General features: G+C 42.8%; 1 protein-coding gene and 1 long non-coding RNA gene across 2 annotated transcripts; one reads left to right on the top strand and one right to left on the bottom strand.

Moving 5' to 3' along the window:
* The first annotated feature begins 2,283 nt into the window (after positions 1 to 2,283).
* LOC124037628 (solute carrier family 41 member 2-like) lies at positions 2,284 to 14,278 on the top strand. Its single transcript, XM_046352527.1, has 11 exons — positions 2,284 to 2,766; positions 3,510 to 3,986; positions 4,218 to 4,325; positions 6,869 to 6,940; positions 7,390 to 7,534; positions 11,962 to 12,108; positions 12,266 to 12,413; positions 12,498 to 12,577; positions 12,692 to 12,823; positions 12,956 to 13,101; positions 13,521 to 14,278. Exons 2-11 carry the CDS (start codon positions 3,582 to 3,584, stop codon positions 13,701 to 13,703), a joined length of 1,566 nt encoding a protein of 521 aa, XP_046208483.1. The 5' UTR covers positions 2,284 to 2,766; positions 3,510 to 3,581; the 3' UTR covers positions 13,704 to 14,278.
* LOC124037629 lies at positions 7,887 to 15,250 on the bottom strand. Its single transcript, XR_006839219.1, has 3 exons — positions 15,188 to 15,250; positions 12,947 to 13,095; positions 7,887 to 10,134 (listed from the first exon to the last, which is right to left on the bottom strand). It is a non-coding gene; the product is annotated as an uncharacterized LOC124037629 (long non-coding RNA).
* Position 15,251: the final 1 nt, after the last annotated feature.

The following is a 15,251-nucleotide window of genomic DNA, read 5'->3' as shown; positions in this document are numbered from 1 at the left end:
CTGAGGTGGGAGACTCTGTCCATAGGACAACAATCAGTCGTATATTGCACAAATCTGGCCTTTATGGAAGAGTGGCAAGAAGAAAGCCATTTCTTAAAGATATCCATAAAAAGTGTAGTTTAAAGTTTGCCACAAGCCACCTGGGAGACACACCAAACATGTGGAAGAAGGTGCTCTGGTCAGATGAAACCAAAATTGAACTTTTTGGCAACAATGCAAAACGTTATGTTTGGCGTAAAAGCAACACAGCTCATCACCCTGAACACACATCCCCACTGTCAAACATAGTGATGGCAGCATCATGGTTTGGGCCTGCTTTTCTTCAGCAGGGACAGGGAAGATGGTTAAAATTGATGGGAAGATGGATGGAGCCAAATACAGGACCATTCTGGAAGAAAACCTGATGGAGTCTGCAAAAGACCCGAGACTGGGACGGAGATTTGTCTTCCAACAAGACAATGATCCAAAACATAAAGCAAAATCTACAATGGAATGGTTCAAAAATAAACATATCCAGGTGTTAGAATGGCCAAGTCAAAGTCCAGACCTGAATCCAATCGAGAATCTGTGGAAAGAACTGAAAACTGCTGTTCACAAATGCTCTCCTTCCAACCTCACTGAGCTCGAGCTGTTTTGCAAGGAGGAATGGGAAAAAAATTCAGTCTCTCGATGTGCAAAACTGATAGAGACATACCCCAAGCGACTTACAGCTGTAATCGCAGCAAAGGTGGCGCTACAAAGTATTAACTTAAGGGGGCTGAATAATTTTGCACGCCCAATTTTTCAGTTTTTGATTTGTTAAAAAAGTTTGAAATATCCAATAAATGTCGTTCCACTTCATGATTGTGTCCCACTTGTTGTTGATTCTTCACAAAAAAATACAGTTTTATATCTTTATGTTTGAAGCCTGAAATGTGGCAAAAGGTCGCAAAGTTCAAGGGGGCCGAATACTTTCGCAAGGCACTGTATATAGAATTTTTCTCGCAGCTCTGGTAAATCAAGCTTTTTTGAGGCCTTGCTCACAATTCATTCTGTGGCAGCACAATGACCAAACGATATACTGTATGTGAGGCTCTTGATCATATCTTTGATCATGACACTGGTGAGGAGGAGAAAGGCCAGGAAACTGACAGTGGAGATGCTTTTCTCGCAGCTCTGGTATACTCAAAAACGAGATGTGTGAGCTCAGGTCAATGAGGCCTACAGGCCATAAATAGCAAATAGAAGTTCAAAACTTGTAATGTTCACAAGAACTTAAGTTGATAAAACGATCTAACACAACATTAGGTGATAATAAATGTATTATTATGGATTTATAATCAGCTATAATGGGGCGGTCATTTTGGACCGGGAACACAGAATGAATTAACATGAAACGAACACAACAGGAGGGTTAAACCCTTGTTTTTGGCACTAAACTATCTCCATATATACTTCCATTCATTTTTAAAACTGGTATAGGGAGACCTTCAGACATGTCTTCTGGGGCATCCTAGAGTAAAAACAACCGACACGTAGATGTTCGTGAGAGACTAATCTTTCCAGAGGCACGTACAAACTAATAGTTTGTAGGCCAATTTGTTGGGATACCTCAGGCGTTTTAGTGAGAAGACCGATTTGATTTTTGGGATGGCTCAAGGTCTGACACTGCTCTAGCTCTGCCACCTTTCACCCCAGGTGCGGAAGTGCAACATCGGCGGATGCGGTGGATTGAGACGCATCCATCTCTATTTTAAATTGACGGATTCTGATGTGGATTTTTTTATTATGCTAATTACATTTCCGCGGAAATCAACTTTAGGGGGATTTATTCTTAACTACCGGTAACATCTCTCATTATTTTGTTTGTCATAACAGCATTGCCTACACCAGGCCTACACCAGGCATACTTTTATTTTGAAACATCCCCATGTGGAAGGAGAACTGTGTGTGTGCTTGTCTGTGTGCAAGAATACCCCCTCCTGGAAATTATGGGTATCTTGGTTGTTTATTTGTTTGGTGGCTCCCAGACGCCTAGCCCATCCTCACCTCTCTCCCCCCTCAAGTCAGACCGATAGATTGTGGCCTTAAGCAATAATTAAGTAGCCATGCACCTCACCCTTGTGCGTGCCCTATGTTCTGTTTCTAGATTCCTATTGGTCAGTTGGCCCGATCCATGCTCTCACAAGGGTATAAATATAGGCCTCAGTTCTCGGCATATTTTTGTTTCCTCCTGGTGTTGTCCTTGTGATTATTGTCTGCTATAATTAGTCACACTTTTCTAATGCTTTTTAATAATCTATTGCGTTCCTAATACAGCCCTTTTCTCTCATGTATTACTGTGTAATACAGTCCTATTACTGCGTAATAGTCCACTATTTTCTATACAGTGCTTTACTCCTGCTATTTTGGTTGTTGTTGCTTATTATAATTAATCCATTCATACTGTTCTATTCAGTGGTACTCTTCTCTGCTATTAGGTTTGTGATCACATATTCATTCTTATTTCTATTCCTGTGTAGATCATTCCAATCCGCATTATATCAATAAAGTCCTCTGTTTGGAATACTTTGGAGGTTGCATCATCAGGAGGGATTTCTTCACAGTGTGTCTGTGTGAATGAGTGAAAGAGAGAGAGCAATGACTTAGCTATGAAGGAGCTTCAGCCATTCAGGGAGGAGGAAAAGAACTCACGGACAGAATAAGCGGAGTGAAGGAGTATCTACTTCTCCAAAATCTATTTCTTCATCTCTCATATCTCTAATATGCTGTGGTTTCACACTTTAGGTAAGTCACCTGTTTCTCTTAACGTACTGCCACTTGGAACTTGTAAGTGTTTTTCTCTCTACAGTTTGTGTGTTTACATGTTTTCATCTTCAGACCAAATGTGTGGATAACTGCTAATTACTTACAGAATAACAAGCCATTGATTTGGTCAATCTCACTCAATTCCATATAGACGCACAGTCACTTTGAATACTTCCTGGTGAATTGTCTGCCGTTTTCAGATGCACAGTGCTGGATACGACGAGATATTTCTATGCAATTTGGACTTACCAGATAATGAATTAAATATCTCCCTAAAGTTGTTTGGTAATTGTGTGACTGCTAGCACCATGAGGCCTCACATCGTTTCCATGTCTGACAAGGGGTGGCTTTGTGATGGCATGGAAAACCCCTGAGTATGTGGGAGAATACCTAACGAATTAAACCATACAAGCATCAGATGTTACGCATTTGCTGTGCTATAGCCACGACTCTCTTGTATGCTTGTCTGTCTTATATGTTCATGTGTAGAGATGGCATGTATCTGTCATTTATCTGCGTCTGTGCGTCGCAGGTGTGTTAAATTACACACTAAGCCTACCTTTGCCACACCTCTTACACAGCAACAAGTTAATTTATTTTGATTTATTTTTTTTGCCAGCAGTTCATGACTAGTACCATGAGTGTTCAGTGATAACATCAATATCAAGGATGATATATACTGTAACTGTCTAATTACCTCCTGCTGGTTTTCTTTGACCCAGTCATATCAACTTACCCTTTCTTCGGAGTACCAGAAGGAGTGTCTAACTCCCTCAGGACACTTCATTGTTCTGATGGCCAACACTGGGCAACAGGATGACCAACTGGCCCAGAGTGACAGCGTGGGTGCAGGAAAACACAACAGGCACCACTATGGGTCCTGCCCAGCCCCAGATGCACAACATCCAGGGGGTCACCAACGACTCCCAAATAGAGCTCAGTCCCCATCCAACAGCAACATCTTTAATGAACTCTGTCCATACACTGAGACAGACCCACTTTTCCCCAATGGACACATGCCTGGCTCCAAGGTCAATGAGGAAGTTATGGAGAAGGACCCAGAGGATTGTAGTGCCCAGGATGGTGTCAGAGAGATGCCCAGTGAGTCTGTCAGGTCCATGGTTCTGCAGATACTGGTGCCCTTCCTACTGGCTGGACTGGGGACGGTGTCAGCTGGGATGTTACTGGACGTAGTTCAGGTGAGGTACTTATAAATTGCAAGGTTTCTGTATTTGTTTATCTATTCTTGCATTATGTGTTGGTGTGTTTACTGCATGGTTCATGTATTGTATTGTGTGTTTGTATGTTGATTCTGTTGCATTGTGTGTTGGTCTGTCTAGTTTTTCTGGTGTTGGTGTGTCCACTGCATCGTGCGTCAGTCTATTGCATTATATTTTGGTGTATTATTCCACTGTGTGTTGTTGTGGCAGCATTGGGAGGTGTTCCAGAGAGTCACAGAGATCTTCATCCTGGTGCCAGCTCTACTGGGCCTGAAAGGAAACCTGGAGATGACCCTGGCTTCCAGACTTTCAACAGCAGTTAGTACACACATAAACACACACAATTAATCCATACACCAACACAGTGGGAAGTCCATTCCTTACATTGTTTCTCCCTTGTATTGTGAGTTCTCTGTCCCTGTGTGAAAGTCCTCACCTGCCTGTGAAAAAATGGCACTGGACAACTTCCTGCAGTACAAGACTGGACTAATCTGACTAGAACCTATACTGCATATATGACTCTGAATCTACCCTCCCTAACCGTCTATTGTGCATACAGGATGTGTGGTGTGTTATTGGACTTTTGACCACGACTTAATCTGCTGACTGGCATGAGAGCATATTCTGTTTCTGATTCTAGAATGCCTAACCCGCTCTAGTAACTGACTGTTTGGCGTCTAGGTGTAGCAGGTAAGGCAGAGTCAGGCGCAGGACACAGAGATGAGTAATTCACATTACTTTACTAAAAACAACAAATATTCCAAGAAGGAAAAATAATCAAGCTCACAAATACAGACCAACTTACAACGAACAAACACACACAAAACCATGGGGGAACCAGAGGGTTAAATAAGGAACATATAATTATGGGAATGGAAACCAGGTGTGTACAATGAAGACAAAACAAATGGAAAATGAAAAGTGGATCGGTGTCGGCTAGAAAACTGGTGACGTCGACCGCCGCCCGAACAAGGAGAGGGACCAATTTCGGCAGCATTCGTGACACTGACGCTCTCCCACTCATCAATCATACAGTATGAATATCGGTGTTAATAAGTTTATGAGAGAGAAAGATCAATCACATTTATTTTTAAACCCCTTTTTATATCAGCAGTTTAACAAAGTGCTTATACAGAAACCTAGCCTAAAACCCAAAAGAGCAAGCAATGCAGGTGTAGACGCATGGTGGCTAGGAAAAACTCCCTAGAAAGGCAGGAACCAAGGAAGAAACCTAGAGAGGAACCAGGCTCTGAGTGGTGGCCAGTCCTCTTCTGGCTGCGCGGGGTGGGGATTATAAGAGTACTTGACCATTAAGGCCAGATCGATATTCAAGATTTTCAAACGTTCATAGATGACTAGCAGAGTCAGAAAGAGGATTATAGAGGGAGCATACTTACGATCATACAGGACATCAGATACGACAGGAGAATTACACCAGATTAAACAGACTGACCCTGACCCTAGCACATAAACTATTGCAGCATAATACTGGGAACTGAGACGGGGGGGACACTGTGGCCCCGTTCAAAGTTACCCCCAGACAGGGCCAACCAGGCAGGATATAACTCCACCCACTTTGCCAAAGCACAGCCACCAAAGGGATATCAACAGACTACCCTTAGATTGTGACCCTGAGGCTGAGTATAGCCCACAAAGATCTCTCCCACCACAAGAGCCCAAGGGGTGCACAAAACCGGACAGGAAGATCACGTCATGGACAACCCACTCAAGTCAAGTATAGCAAAAAAAGCCTGGCATGATGTGATGCACCCGTCCTAGGGATGGCATTGGAGAGCGCAAGCAAGCCAATGATTCAGGCCCTATAACAGGGTCTGAGGCAGAGAATTCCAGTGGAGAGAGGGTAGTCGGCCAGGCATAGACAGCGAGGCTGGTTCGCCACTCCAGTGCCTTGCCATTCACCTTCGCGCAAGAGATGAGTCTTCAGTAAAGACTTAAAGGTTGAGACCGAGTCTATGTCTCTCACATTTATTGGCTGACCATTCCATAAAAATGTAGCTCTATAGGAGAAAGCCTCCAGCTGTTTGCTTTGAAACTCTAGGAACAATAAGGAGGCCTGCGTCTTGTGATCGTAGCGTACGTATAGGTATGTACGGCAGGACCAACTCATAGAAATAGGTAGGAGCAAGTCCATGTAATTGTAACGAGTGCGCTGAGAGTCGAGAAGCAAGTTCAGGGAGTGAGTGTTTTAAATAAATGAAACACGTAACACAAACAACGCACCAACATGAAAACAGAGTCAATAACACTTGAGGAAAGAACCAAGGGCAGTGACAGATACAGGGAAAATAATCAATCAGAGAGGTGATGGAGTCCAGGTGATTCTGAGGATGCACAGGTGTGCGTAACGATGGTGACAGGTGAGCGCCATAACAAGCAGCCTGGTGACCTAGAGGCCGGAGAGGGAACACACAGTGACAGTAATACTTTGTAGATTAGCAGTAAAAGCTTGAAATCAGCCCTAGCCTTAACACAAAGCCACTGTAGAGAGACTTTTATATGTTCGTCAAAAGAGAGATCAGGGTCCAGAGTAACGCCTAGGTCCTTTACAGTTTATTTGCGACGACTGTACAACCATTGAGATTCAGCAGATCTCTTTGCTTCTTGGGACCTAGAACTAGCATTTCTGTTTTGCCTGAGTTTAAAAGTAAATATTTTCCACCATCTGCTTCTTTATGTCTGAAACAGGCTTCCAGGAAGCCTGCTTTTCAATAAGCATGTCCTAGCTGTCAGGCCTAATAAATGGTCATAGTCATGACACAGATATGTTGATGCTTTAGTCAAGACTAAGTATGGGATTTTACACTGAGAAAAGATAACATTCATGATTTTGTCCTTGTCAGGTGAATGTGGGGGAAATGGAGACAGCCAAAGAGAAATGGAGTTTGATTATTGGGAACCTGGCACTAAAACAGGTGATTTACTTTATGGCTGATACTGTCCAGTGTTTCCAGATTTCTATGACATATGATCTATAATGAATTACAATATGAGTGAAAAGTATTCATTAAAAAAAAAGTGAATTAGTTATGTTAAAAAATAAGCTTTTCTGTGTTGGAATGGTGTGGGCGTACCCTAACAACAAAATGGTGTGAGTCATTGATGTGAGTGGACTGCTTGTCCTCCTCAGGAGGACATCGCCCATTTTTGAAATGGTCTGTTTGAGGTGGGGTCTTGAAGTGTTTTTTTTTCTCTCCAATTTATGCTTTGGCCACAAATACGAGTACCTTATGAGGTAATAGAATATTAACTTTAAAAGTGAGATTTTCACTGGAAAGTGACTTTAAATATGTCCCCCAAACCTTTATTTGTACTTCTTAGACTTAACAAATGCCTATTGTACAAAGAGTTTTTCTTTCTCCAGATGCAGGCCACAGTGCTGGGTCTACTGGCTGCCCTGGCAGCGGTGGTCTTGGGCTGGGTACTGGAGGGAGATATGCTTCTCAACCACGCTGCTCTCCTCTGCTCAGCCAGCGTAACTACTGCCTTCCTTGCTTCCTTGCTGCAGGGTAAGGTGAACAGCGAGACCTGTCCATACCCTTAACCCACATCATACCTACAGTACAATGGGTTTTAGGTCACGGCTCAAACAGCTAGCTAGGTATTTACAGGAACGGAGGAGCTATCCGTTCCTGTCTATCCCCACTGCACCTCTCATTCTCCTACACAGGTTCATGCATGCCAATTCCTCCATGCGGAGAGAGGCCCTTTTCACTAGCATCTTAGTGTGAGGTGATAGTCTCTTCCTTATAAGGAAGCCCAAATAAAAAAATACTACATTTTTACTACAGAATACTATAGTACTGTTGATGAATCGATACATGAGACCAAGTTGAAACACTGGACAAGGTGGATCAGGTATAGTAAAGGCAGTTTATTTTATAGAGTAAAGATATCTGGCAAAGCGTGCTGCACGGACTCTCATTCGTCTAGCTCATAGGGAACCTTCTGAAAAGAGCCCCGACACATTGTGTGCAGTTCATTTTATACATGGGTATGACGTAGATAGATTCTGGTAGATCAGGCCTCTGGTAGGTTGCTGGTATTCGATTGGCAGTTCCCTCCAGACTGGTGTCGGCGTCCCATTGGCAGTTGGAAGAGTTCTTTGTCTTTGGAGCCCATCCCCAGGGGAGGGGGTGAGTGTGTGTATATGTGTGCGTTCCTGTCTTGGCAAGTCTGTGTGTCCTTGCAGTCACGGGATGGTGTGGCCGAACTGACGGTTATCACCTGTGGCTAGGATGTATCCTGTTTTGACAGTGTTGTGGATGATTTAAGTGAGTGTGTGTGTGAGAGATATCCTGTATGAGCCCTAACATGTTTTTACTGTGAAAATACGTTGCTATGTGTTGTCTCAGTTATAGCAATGCAATAGCAGTAAGCTGGTCATTTGCATAGGAAATAGCACTTCATTACAGTACTTAATGTAGAATTCTATATAATTTTGTAGTAAACTGTAGTAGTGTGCAGAATCATATAATCCACACTGGGTAGACTGTAGTATCCCTCGAGCATGTAGTGCTTACTTTAGAATTTTTGGATCGATTGGACTGCTAGCTAGCTTTGTCAATGCGTTGTTGATTTGAACGTGCTGGCCTTAGGGAGTTCATGCCCTCGATCGTGTAGTGCTTTCTATATAATTGTTTAGTATACTGTAGAATACTATACTCTACACTGTAGTATCCCTTGATTAATTTTTTTATTTGACTATTTAAAAACACAATATAAGCACAAATGTGGATACAATGCATTTAGAAATTTGATGAGAATAATCCAAAAAAAGGGGTCCTAGTTCAAACATCCAACATATTACACATTTACAGCTAACCCACATTACAAAATACTATAGTATACTATGGTCTAAATATAGTAGTATATTTATATACTGTAGCATTCACTGTAATGTTTTTGCAGCCAATTTGTAAGTCGCTCTGGATAAGAGCGTCTGCTAAATGACTTAAATGTAAAAATGTAATGCAGACATGACTGTAGCATACTGCCGACTAGGGTTAGTTAGCTAAACTGGCACAACTTCAAGACTACCCCAGTTACTGTTTAATTAGGGGAACAACTAAACCAGAACATAAGACACACAGGTTCATGATAGGCCACCTATTCAGTTGGGGCAAAAGTTATGAGAAATTGTAACATCTAAAAATTAGACACAGGTTCTAGACCCATTAAAGGAAAACACTACAAAGGCAGATAAAGAACAAGCAAAGTTTAGTAAAGCTGAGGATTAGGTTTGCTTGTTTGACACAGATAAATAACACACATTAACAAGAGTACACCAAAATGACTTCGTAGATCTGTTACTTCCACTAGACAGCTTTCTGAAATACAAGAGTGCTTTCACAGAAATTCCATTGACCTAGTTCAGAAGATTACCAAAAACAGTGACAAACAATACTGTACTTCTGATGGTACAAAAGAAAGAACAGTTAACCACAGAATTGACATAAACAATAGATATTGTAGAAATAGAAATTACTTTACTTAGACAGGGCCCTTTTTGGAGGGCACAGCCTGTACCTCAAACCAGCAATGCACAGCCTGTACCTCAAACCAGCAACGCACAGCCTGTACCTCAAACCAGCAACGCCGCTCCAAACAAAGTGACTTCAAATAGAAGGCCATGATTGCAGTGGCCTTACATAATGAAAATCAGACATATTGTCACTCAGGGAAAAACTCACTGATGGTCAAAGTCAACATATACCATTTAGAACAATCGACGACACCCCAAACATTTCTTCAAGACAACATAGTCACAAAATGGTTCCTCGCAGAAATAAACCACCAGCAACACCATACAACCTGTACACACAAAGGACATATACATTAAAACGCTCTCACCTGAACATGACCACGGGGTGCTTTTATACATGTCCTCCAACAATAAGGGTCCCCAAGGGAAACACTGAGGTTTAGGTGAGGGTTACGGTGATGCCCATCTACTGAGCAGCTGGAGGCAGAGATGCAGTTCAGTTTAAAAGTCTTTCTAGATTCCGGTAATGGAGATGATACATGGCAGGGAATGATTGACAGTTGTAGACATGAGATGCTTGTCTTGAATGGAGACTTGGTTGGCGTTGTATGTAGTATGGTTTATCTAAAAGGACACAAAGGTGCAAATAATAACGGGCAATAACAGCAATGAACATATGTAATTAATGGCAATCACTAGTAAATACTATAGTATATTACAGTCATGTCCGCAAAAACACTATATAATATATACTCCTGTTTCAAATCAAATTGTATTTGTCACATACGCAGAATACAGTGAAATGCTTACTTACAAGCCATTAACCAACAATGCAGTTTTAAGAAACCCCCCCCCCAAAAAAAGTAAGAGATAAGAATAACAAATAATTAAAAAGCAGCAGTAAATAACAATTGTGGGGCTATATACAGGAGGTACCGGTACAGAGTCAATGTGCGGGGGCACCGGTGTCGAGGTAATTGAGGTATTTATGTACATGTAGGTAAGATTTTTAAAGTGGCTATGCATAGATAATAACAGAGAGTAGCAGCGGCGTAAAAGGGGGGGGCAATGCAAATAGTCTGAGTAGCCATTTGATTAGCTGTTCAGTCTTATGACTTGGGGGTAGAAGCTGTTTAGAAGCCTCTTGGACCTAGACTTGGCACTCCATTACCGCTTGCCATGCGGTAGCAGAGAGCACAGTCTATGACTAGGGTGGCTGGAGTCTTTGACAATCTTCAGAGCCTTCCTCTGACACCGCCTGGTATAGAGGTCCTGGATGGCAGGAAGCTTGGCCCCGGTGATGTACTGGGCCGTACGCACTACCCTTTGTAGTGCCTTGCAGTCGGAGGCCGAGCAGTTGCCATAACAGGCAGTGATGCAACCCGTCAGGATGCTCTCGATGGTGCAGCTGTAAAACCATTTGAGGACATGAGGACCCATGCCAAATCTTTTCAGTCTCCTGAGGGGGAATAGGTTTTGTCGTGCCCTCTTCACTTTATGTATAAGTGGGTAACCTGTACAGATGTGAGGTGTAATATGGAAATGTTTTTTCTTTGCATATTTCACTCCCGCTGAGAGATCCTGGAGCAATTAGGGTTAACTGCCTTTCTCAAGGGCAAGTGGCGCAACACTCCTTAACGCCAGGCTACCTGCTGTCCTACAGTGAACACTACAGTAAAGTCTGCAAAAACCGTACATTGAATACTATAGTATATATATATAGTAATACTACTACAGTATTTAGACCATAGTATACTGTAGTATTTTTTTCTACATACACTACCATAACCTCTCTCTGAGGCACATTATCTCTTACTCATCCATTTATATGTACAATTATTCCAACTTAATTGCAAAACTATACTTCTGCTGTATCCCTGGAAAAGCCTGAATGCTCTTTCTATTTGAGACGTACAGAATATAATCATCTGAAAACCAGGAAGCTTAGCTACAACTGACATTGTAGGTTTCTTCTGTATCAGACCTTTTTTGTTGCAAAACCATTTTGTTATGACTCAAATCAAACCAATGCTTGGGATCTGAAAGGCAGACCTGACTCTGTAAGGCAGAGTTTGTGATCTTGCTAGGACACCAAAATGAATTATTCATGTGGTTCATTTTCATTGGAATGATGGGTACTGATCAGTCCACAGAATAACATGCTATTTTATCTGCCTTGGAATGTAAATATGTATCAACTAATTCAACTTGACCATCTGTGTTTACAGATATTTGATTTGCATTTACCACTTGATAAAAGCGGAAGTGAATAATACCACTGTAGGCCATTACAGTCCCTTGTCCCTTCCCCCAGTCTGACGCTTCTCCCAGCTGTCACCACATTGCTTTTATCCGTTCAACTCTTGGCTGCTCAATTCATGCACCTTGGTTGGAGAGTTGTGCAACTGAACAGTAGCCTGAATCTGACTCGACTGTGTCGTCTTCTCCCAGGGATCATCATGGTTGGAGTGATCACCGGCTCCAAGAGGATTGGCATCAACCCAGACAACGTGGCCACGCCCATCGCTGCCAGCTTTGGTGACCTCATCACCCTGGCCATCCTGGCCTGCCTGAGCCAGGGGCTCTATGAATGCATAGGTATAAATCAAGAGGTTTAGCTTTCGGGGCACTAGGGGGCAGTCTGGGCCCATTTACTGGAATGTCATAGCTACATTTACAGCTCTGACTCACCTGGCTAGCTATCAACTATATTTGTTTAGCTAGTGTGTGTCTGCTCCTTTCCCTGTCTCCACAGAGTTGTATCCCTATGTGTCGTACCTGGTGTGTCTGTTCTTCCTCGGACTGACCCCTCTGTGGGTGGTCGTCTCCTCCAGAAACCCAGCAAGTCGCATTCTACTCTACACAGGCTGGGAACCAATCATCACTGCCATGGTCATCAGCAGGTCTGCTTCCCTGTTCCGTGCCCCTGAATTCCAGTCACAGCATTCAAATGGAAATACCATCCTTTAATAAGTATTTTTCTCTAGTATCGGAGGACTCATCTTGGACACAACTGTATCAGACCCGAACATGGTGGGAATGATAGTCTACACGCCAGTTATGAATGGTGAGACAAGGATCTGGATTTTTAGAAGCATACATTCAGGAACCTTCAAGAAAATGGTAAGTCACAAGATCTCTCCAAATGTATGATTTTTGTGTATTCTTCATCTCAATCTAGGTATTGGGGGGAACCTGGTTGCCATCCAGTCCAGTCGTATAGCCACTGATCTGTACCACCACTGCCCACCGAGGCAGGTTCCTGAGGATCGCAGGAGCTGCTACAACCCCTGCAGGACCTTCTGTGGCTCAGGTAATGACACGCACATGTAGACAAGCTCATGCACATGACCAGTGCCTTTAACATACCTGTGAACACAAAAGGAATTAAATGTTCTGTTGTCAGGTGTATTCTCTGTCAGTTAACCATATCTACCTCTGACAGGAGCCAATCATCGCTCTGCACAGGTGCTGCTCCTGTTGGTCGTACCGGGTCACCTGATTTTCCTGTACACAATCCACTTGATGAAGGGCAGCACCTCTCCCACACCTGTCTTCATCATCTTCTTCCTAGCTGTAGCCCTCCTACAGGTAAATCAGGAAGCAAGAGTGATCAGTTTGGTCAATGTCTGTGTCTCAGTAGTCATAAGTGGATTCTTTCTCCTCTGCTCCTTCATTAACACTGATACTATAATTAAACAATAAGGGCCAAGGGGGTGTGGTATACGGCCAATATACCACAACTAAAGGCTGTTCTTACGCACGAAGTGACACGGAGTGCCTGGACACAGCCTTTAGCAGTGGTATATTGGCCATATATCACAAACCCCAGAGGTGCCTTATTACTATTATAAACTGCTTACCAACGTAATTAGAGCAGTAAAAATAAATGTTTTGTCATACCCATGGTTTTGTTCTGATATATCACTACTGACAGTCAATCAGCATTCAGGGCTCGAACCACCCAGTTTATAATAAAGGGCTGAATCTTTCTCTCTCCCTTCTGTTAGGTCTTCACACTGCTATGTATTGCTGACTGGATGATCCCTTGTCTGTGGCGGACAGGCAAAGACCCTGACAGTTACTCCATCCCCTACCTCACTGCTCTGGCGGATCTATTGGGCACAGCCCTCCTGGTTCTGGCCTTCTTCCTGCTCTGGCTTGTAGGGGAGAAAGTTCCCTCTGGAGACTGACTCCCTGGGTGCCTCATATTCTCCCATTCTCCTTTCATTCTGCCTGGGTGAAAGCAGACATTTCAACTGCTTTCACCAATCCAGCCCTATTGGATCTGTGATTGTTTTTAAAGTAAGGTTGGACGCATTCAAGCAAGGCCTGAGATAATGTAAGGCCTTAGGAAAAAGCAGGTGGCTCTACTAAAATCTGGCAGCAGAATTATTTTAATTGCAGGGTTTCTTTCTCAATGGAGGTCTGTATCCAACCCCCTGTTTGGAGTTTTTCTGCTGAATTTCCTCACCTGGGGTACTTCTATAGGCATTCTGTGCCAACGAAAATGAGGGTGATGTACATTTGGTTCAATATTGTGGGCAGGCAGCATTTTAATTGTAACATAATATGTAATATACATGTTTTCTAAAATGTCTGTTATAGAATATAATTTCCCTTTAATCTACATACATGGGTGAGTTTTCACAATGTGAATCAATAATATTGCAGTATTACTTACTTATTGTGTGACTGTTGTATGTTATTACATTGTTTTGAGTTGAGAAAGAGTCCAATCTGTCTAATAAAGAAAAATAGGATTTCATTTGGTTGATATTTAATTAATTTACTCTCTCCTGCATATAGTTTAACATACAATAGTTGTTTCTGCCTCAGCAGGTGCATCAGTCTGATGAGTAGTCTACATTTCAGGTACAAGTGAAGACAGTACTCTATTTTCACCAACAAACTAGAATGGTCCAAACACACTAAGACAGTTGTGAAGAGGGCACGACAAAGCATATTCCCCTGTAGGAAACTAAAAAGATTTGGCATGGGTCCTGAGATCCTCAAAAGGTTCTACAGCTGCAACATCGAGAGCATGGTGACATCACTGCATGGTACAGCAATTGCTTGGCCTCTGACCGCAAGGCACTACAGAGGGTAGTGCGTACGGCCCAGTACATTACTGGGGCTAAGCAGCCGTCCAGGACCTCTACACCAGGCAGTGTCAGAGGAAGGCCCTAAAATTGGTCAAAGACCCGAGCCACAGATTGTTCTCTCTACTACCGCATGGCAGCCGGTACCGGAGTGCCAGGTCTTGGACAAAAAAGGCTTCTCAACAGTTTTTACCCCCAAGCCATAAGACTCCTGAAAAGGCAATCAAATGGCTACCCAGACTATCTGCATTGTGTGCCTCCCCAACCCCTCTTTTACGCTGCCACTCTCTGTTTATCATATATACAGTCACTAACTATACATACAATGTACATACCTCAACTGGCCCGACCAAACAGTGCTCCCGCACATTGGCTAACCAGGCTATCTGCATTGTGTACCACCACCCACCACCCCCTCTTTTACGCTACTGCTCCTCTGTTCATCATATATGCATAGTCACTTTAACCATATCTACATGTACATACTACCTCAATCAGCCTGACTAACCGGTGTCTGTATGTAGCCTCGCTACTGTTTTTCCCTGGCTTTCTACTGTTTTTATTTCTTTACTTACCTATTGTTCACCTAATACCTTTTTTGTACTATTGGTTAGAGCTATTGTAAGTAAGCATTTCACT

This window comes from Oncorhynchus gorbuscha, linkage group LG06, assembly GCF_021184085.1.
Source record: "Oncorhynchus gorbuscha isolate QuinsamMale2020 ecotype Even-year linkage group LG06, OgorEven_v1.0, whole genome shotgun sequence".
Lineage (NCBI taxonomy): Eukaryota > Metazoa > Chordata > Actinopteri > Salmoniformes > Salmonidae > Oncorhynchus > Oncorhynchus gorbuscha.
The sequence above is the reverse complement of the archived record's forward strand: the minus strand, read 5'-3'. Positions and strand labels throughout refer to the sequence as shown.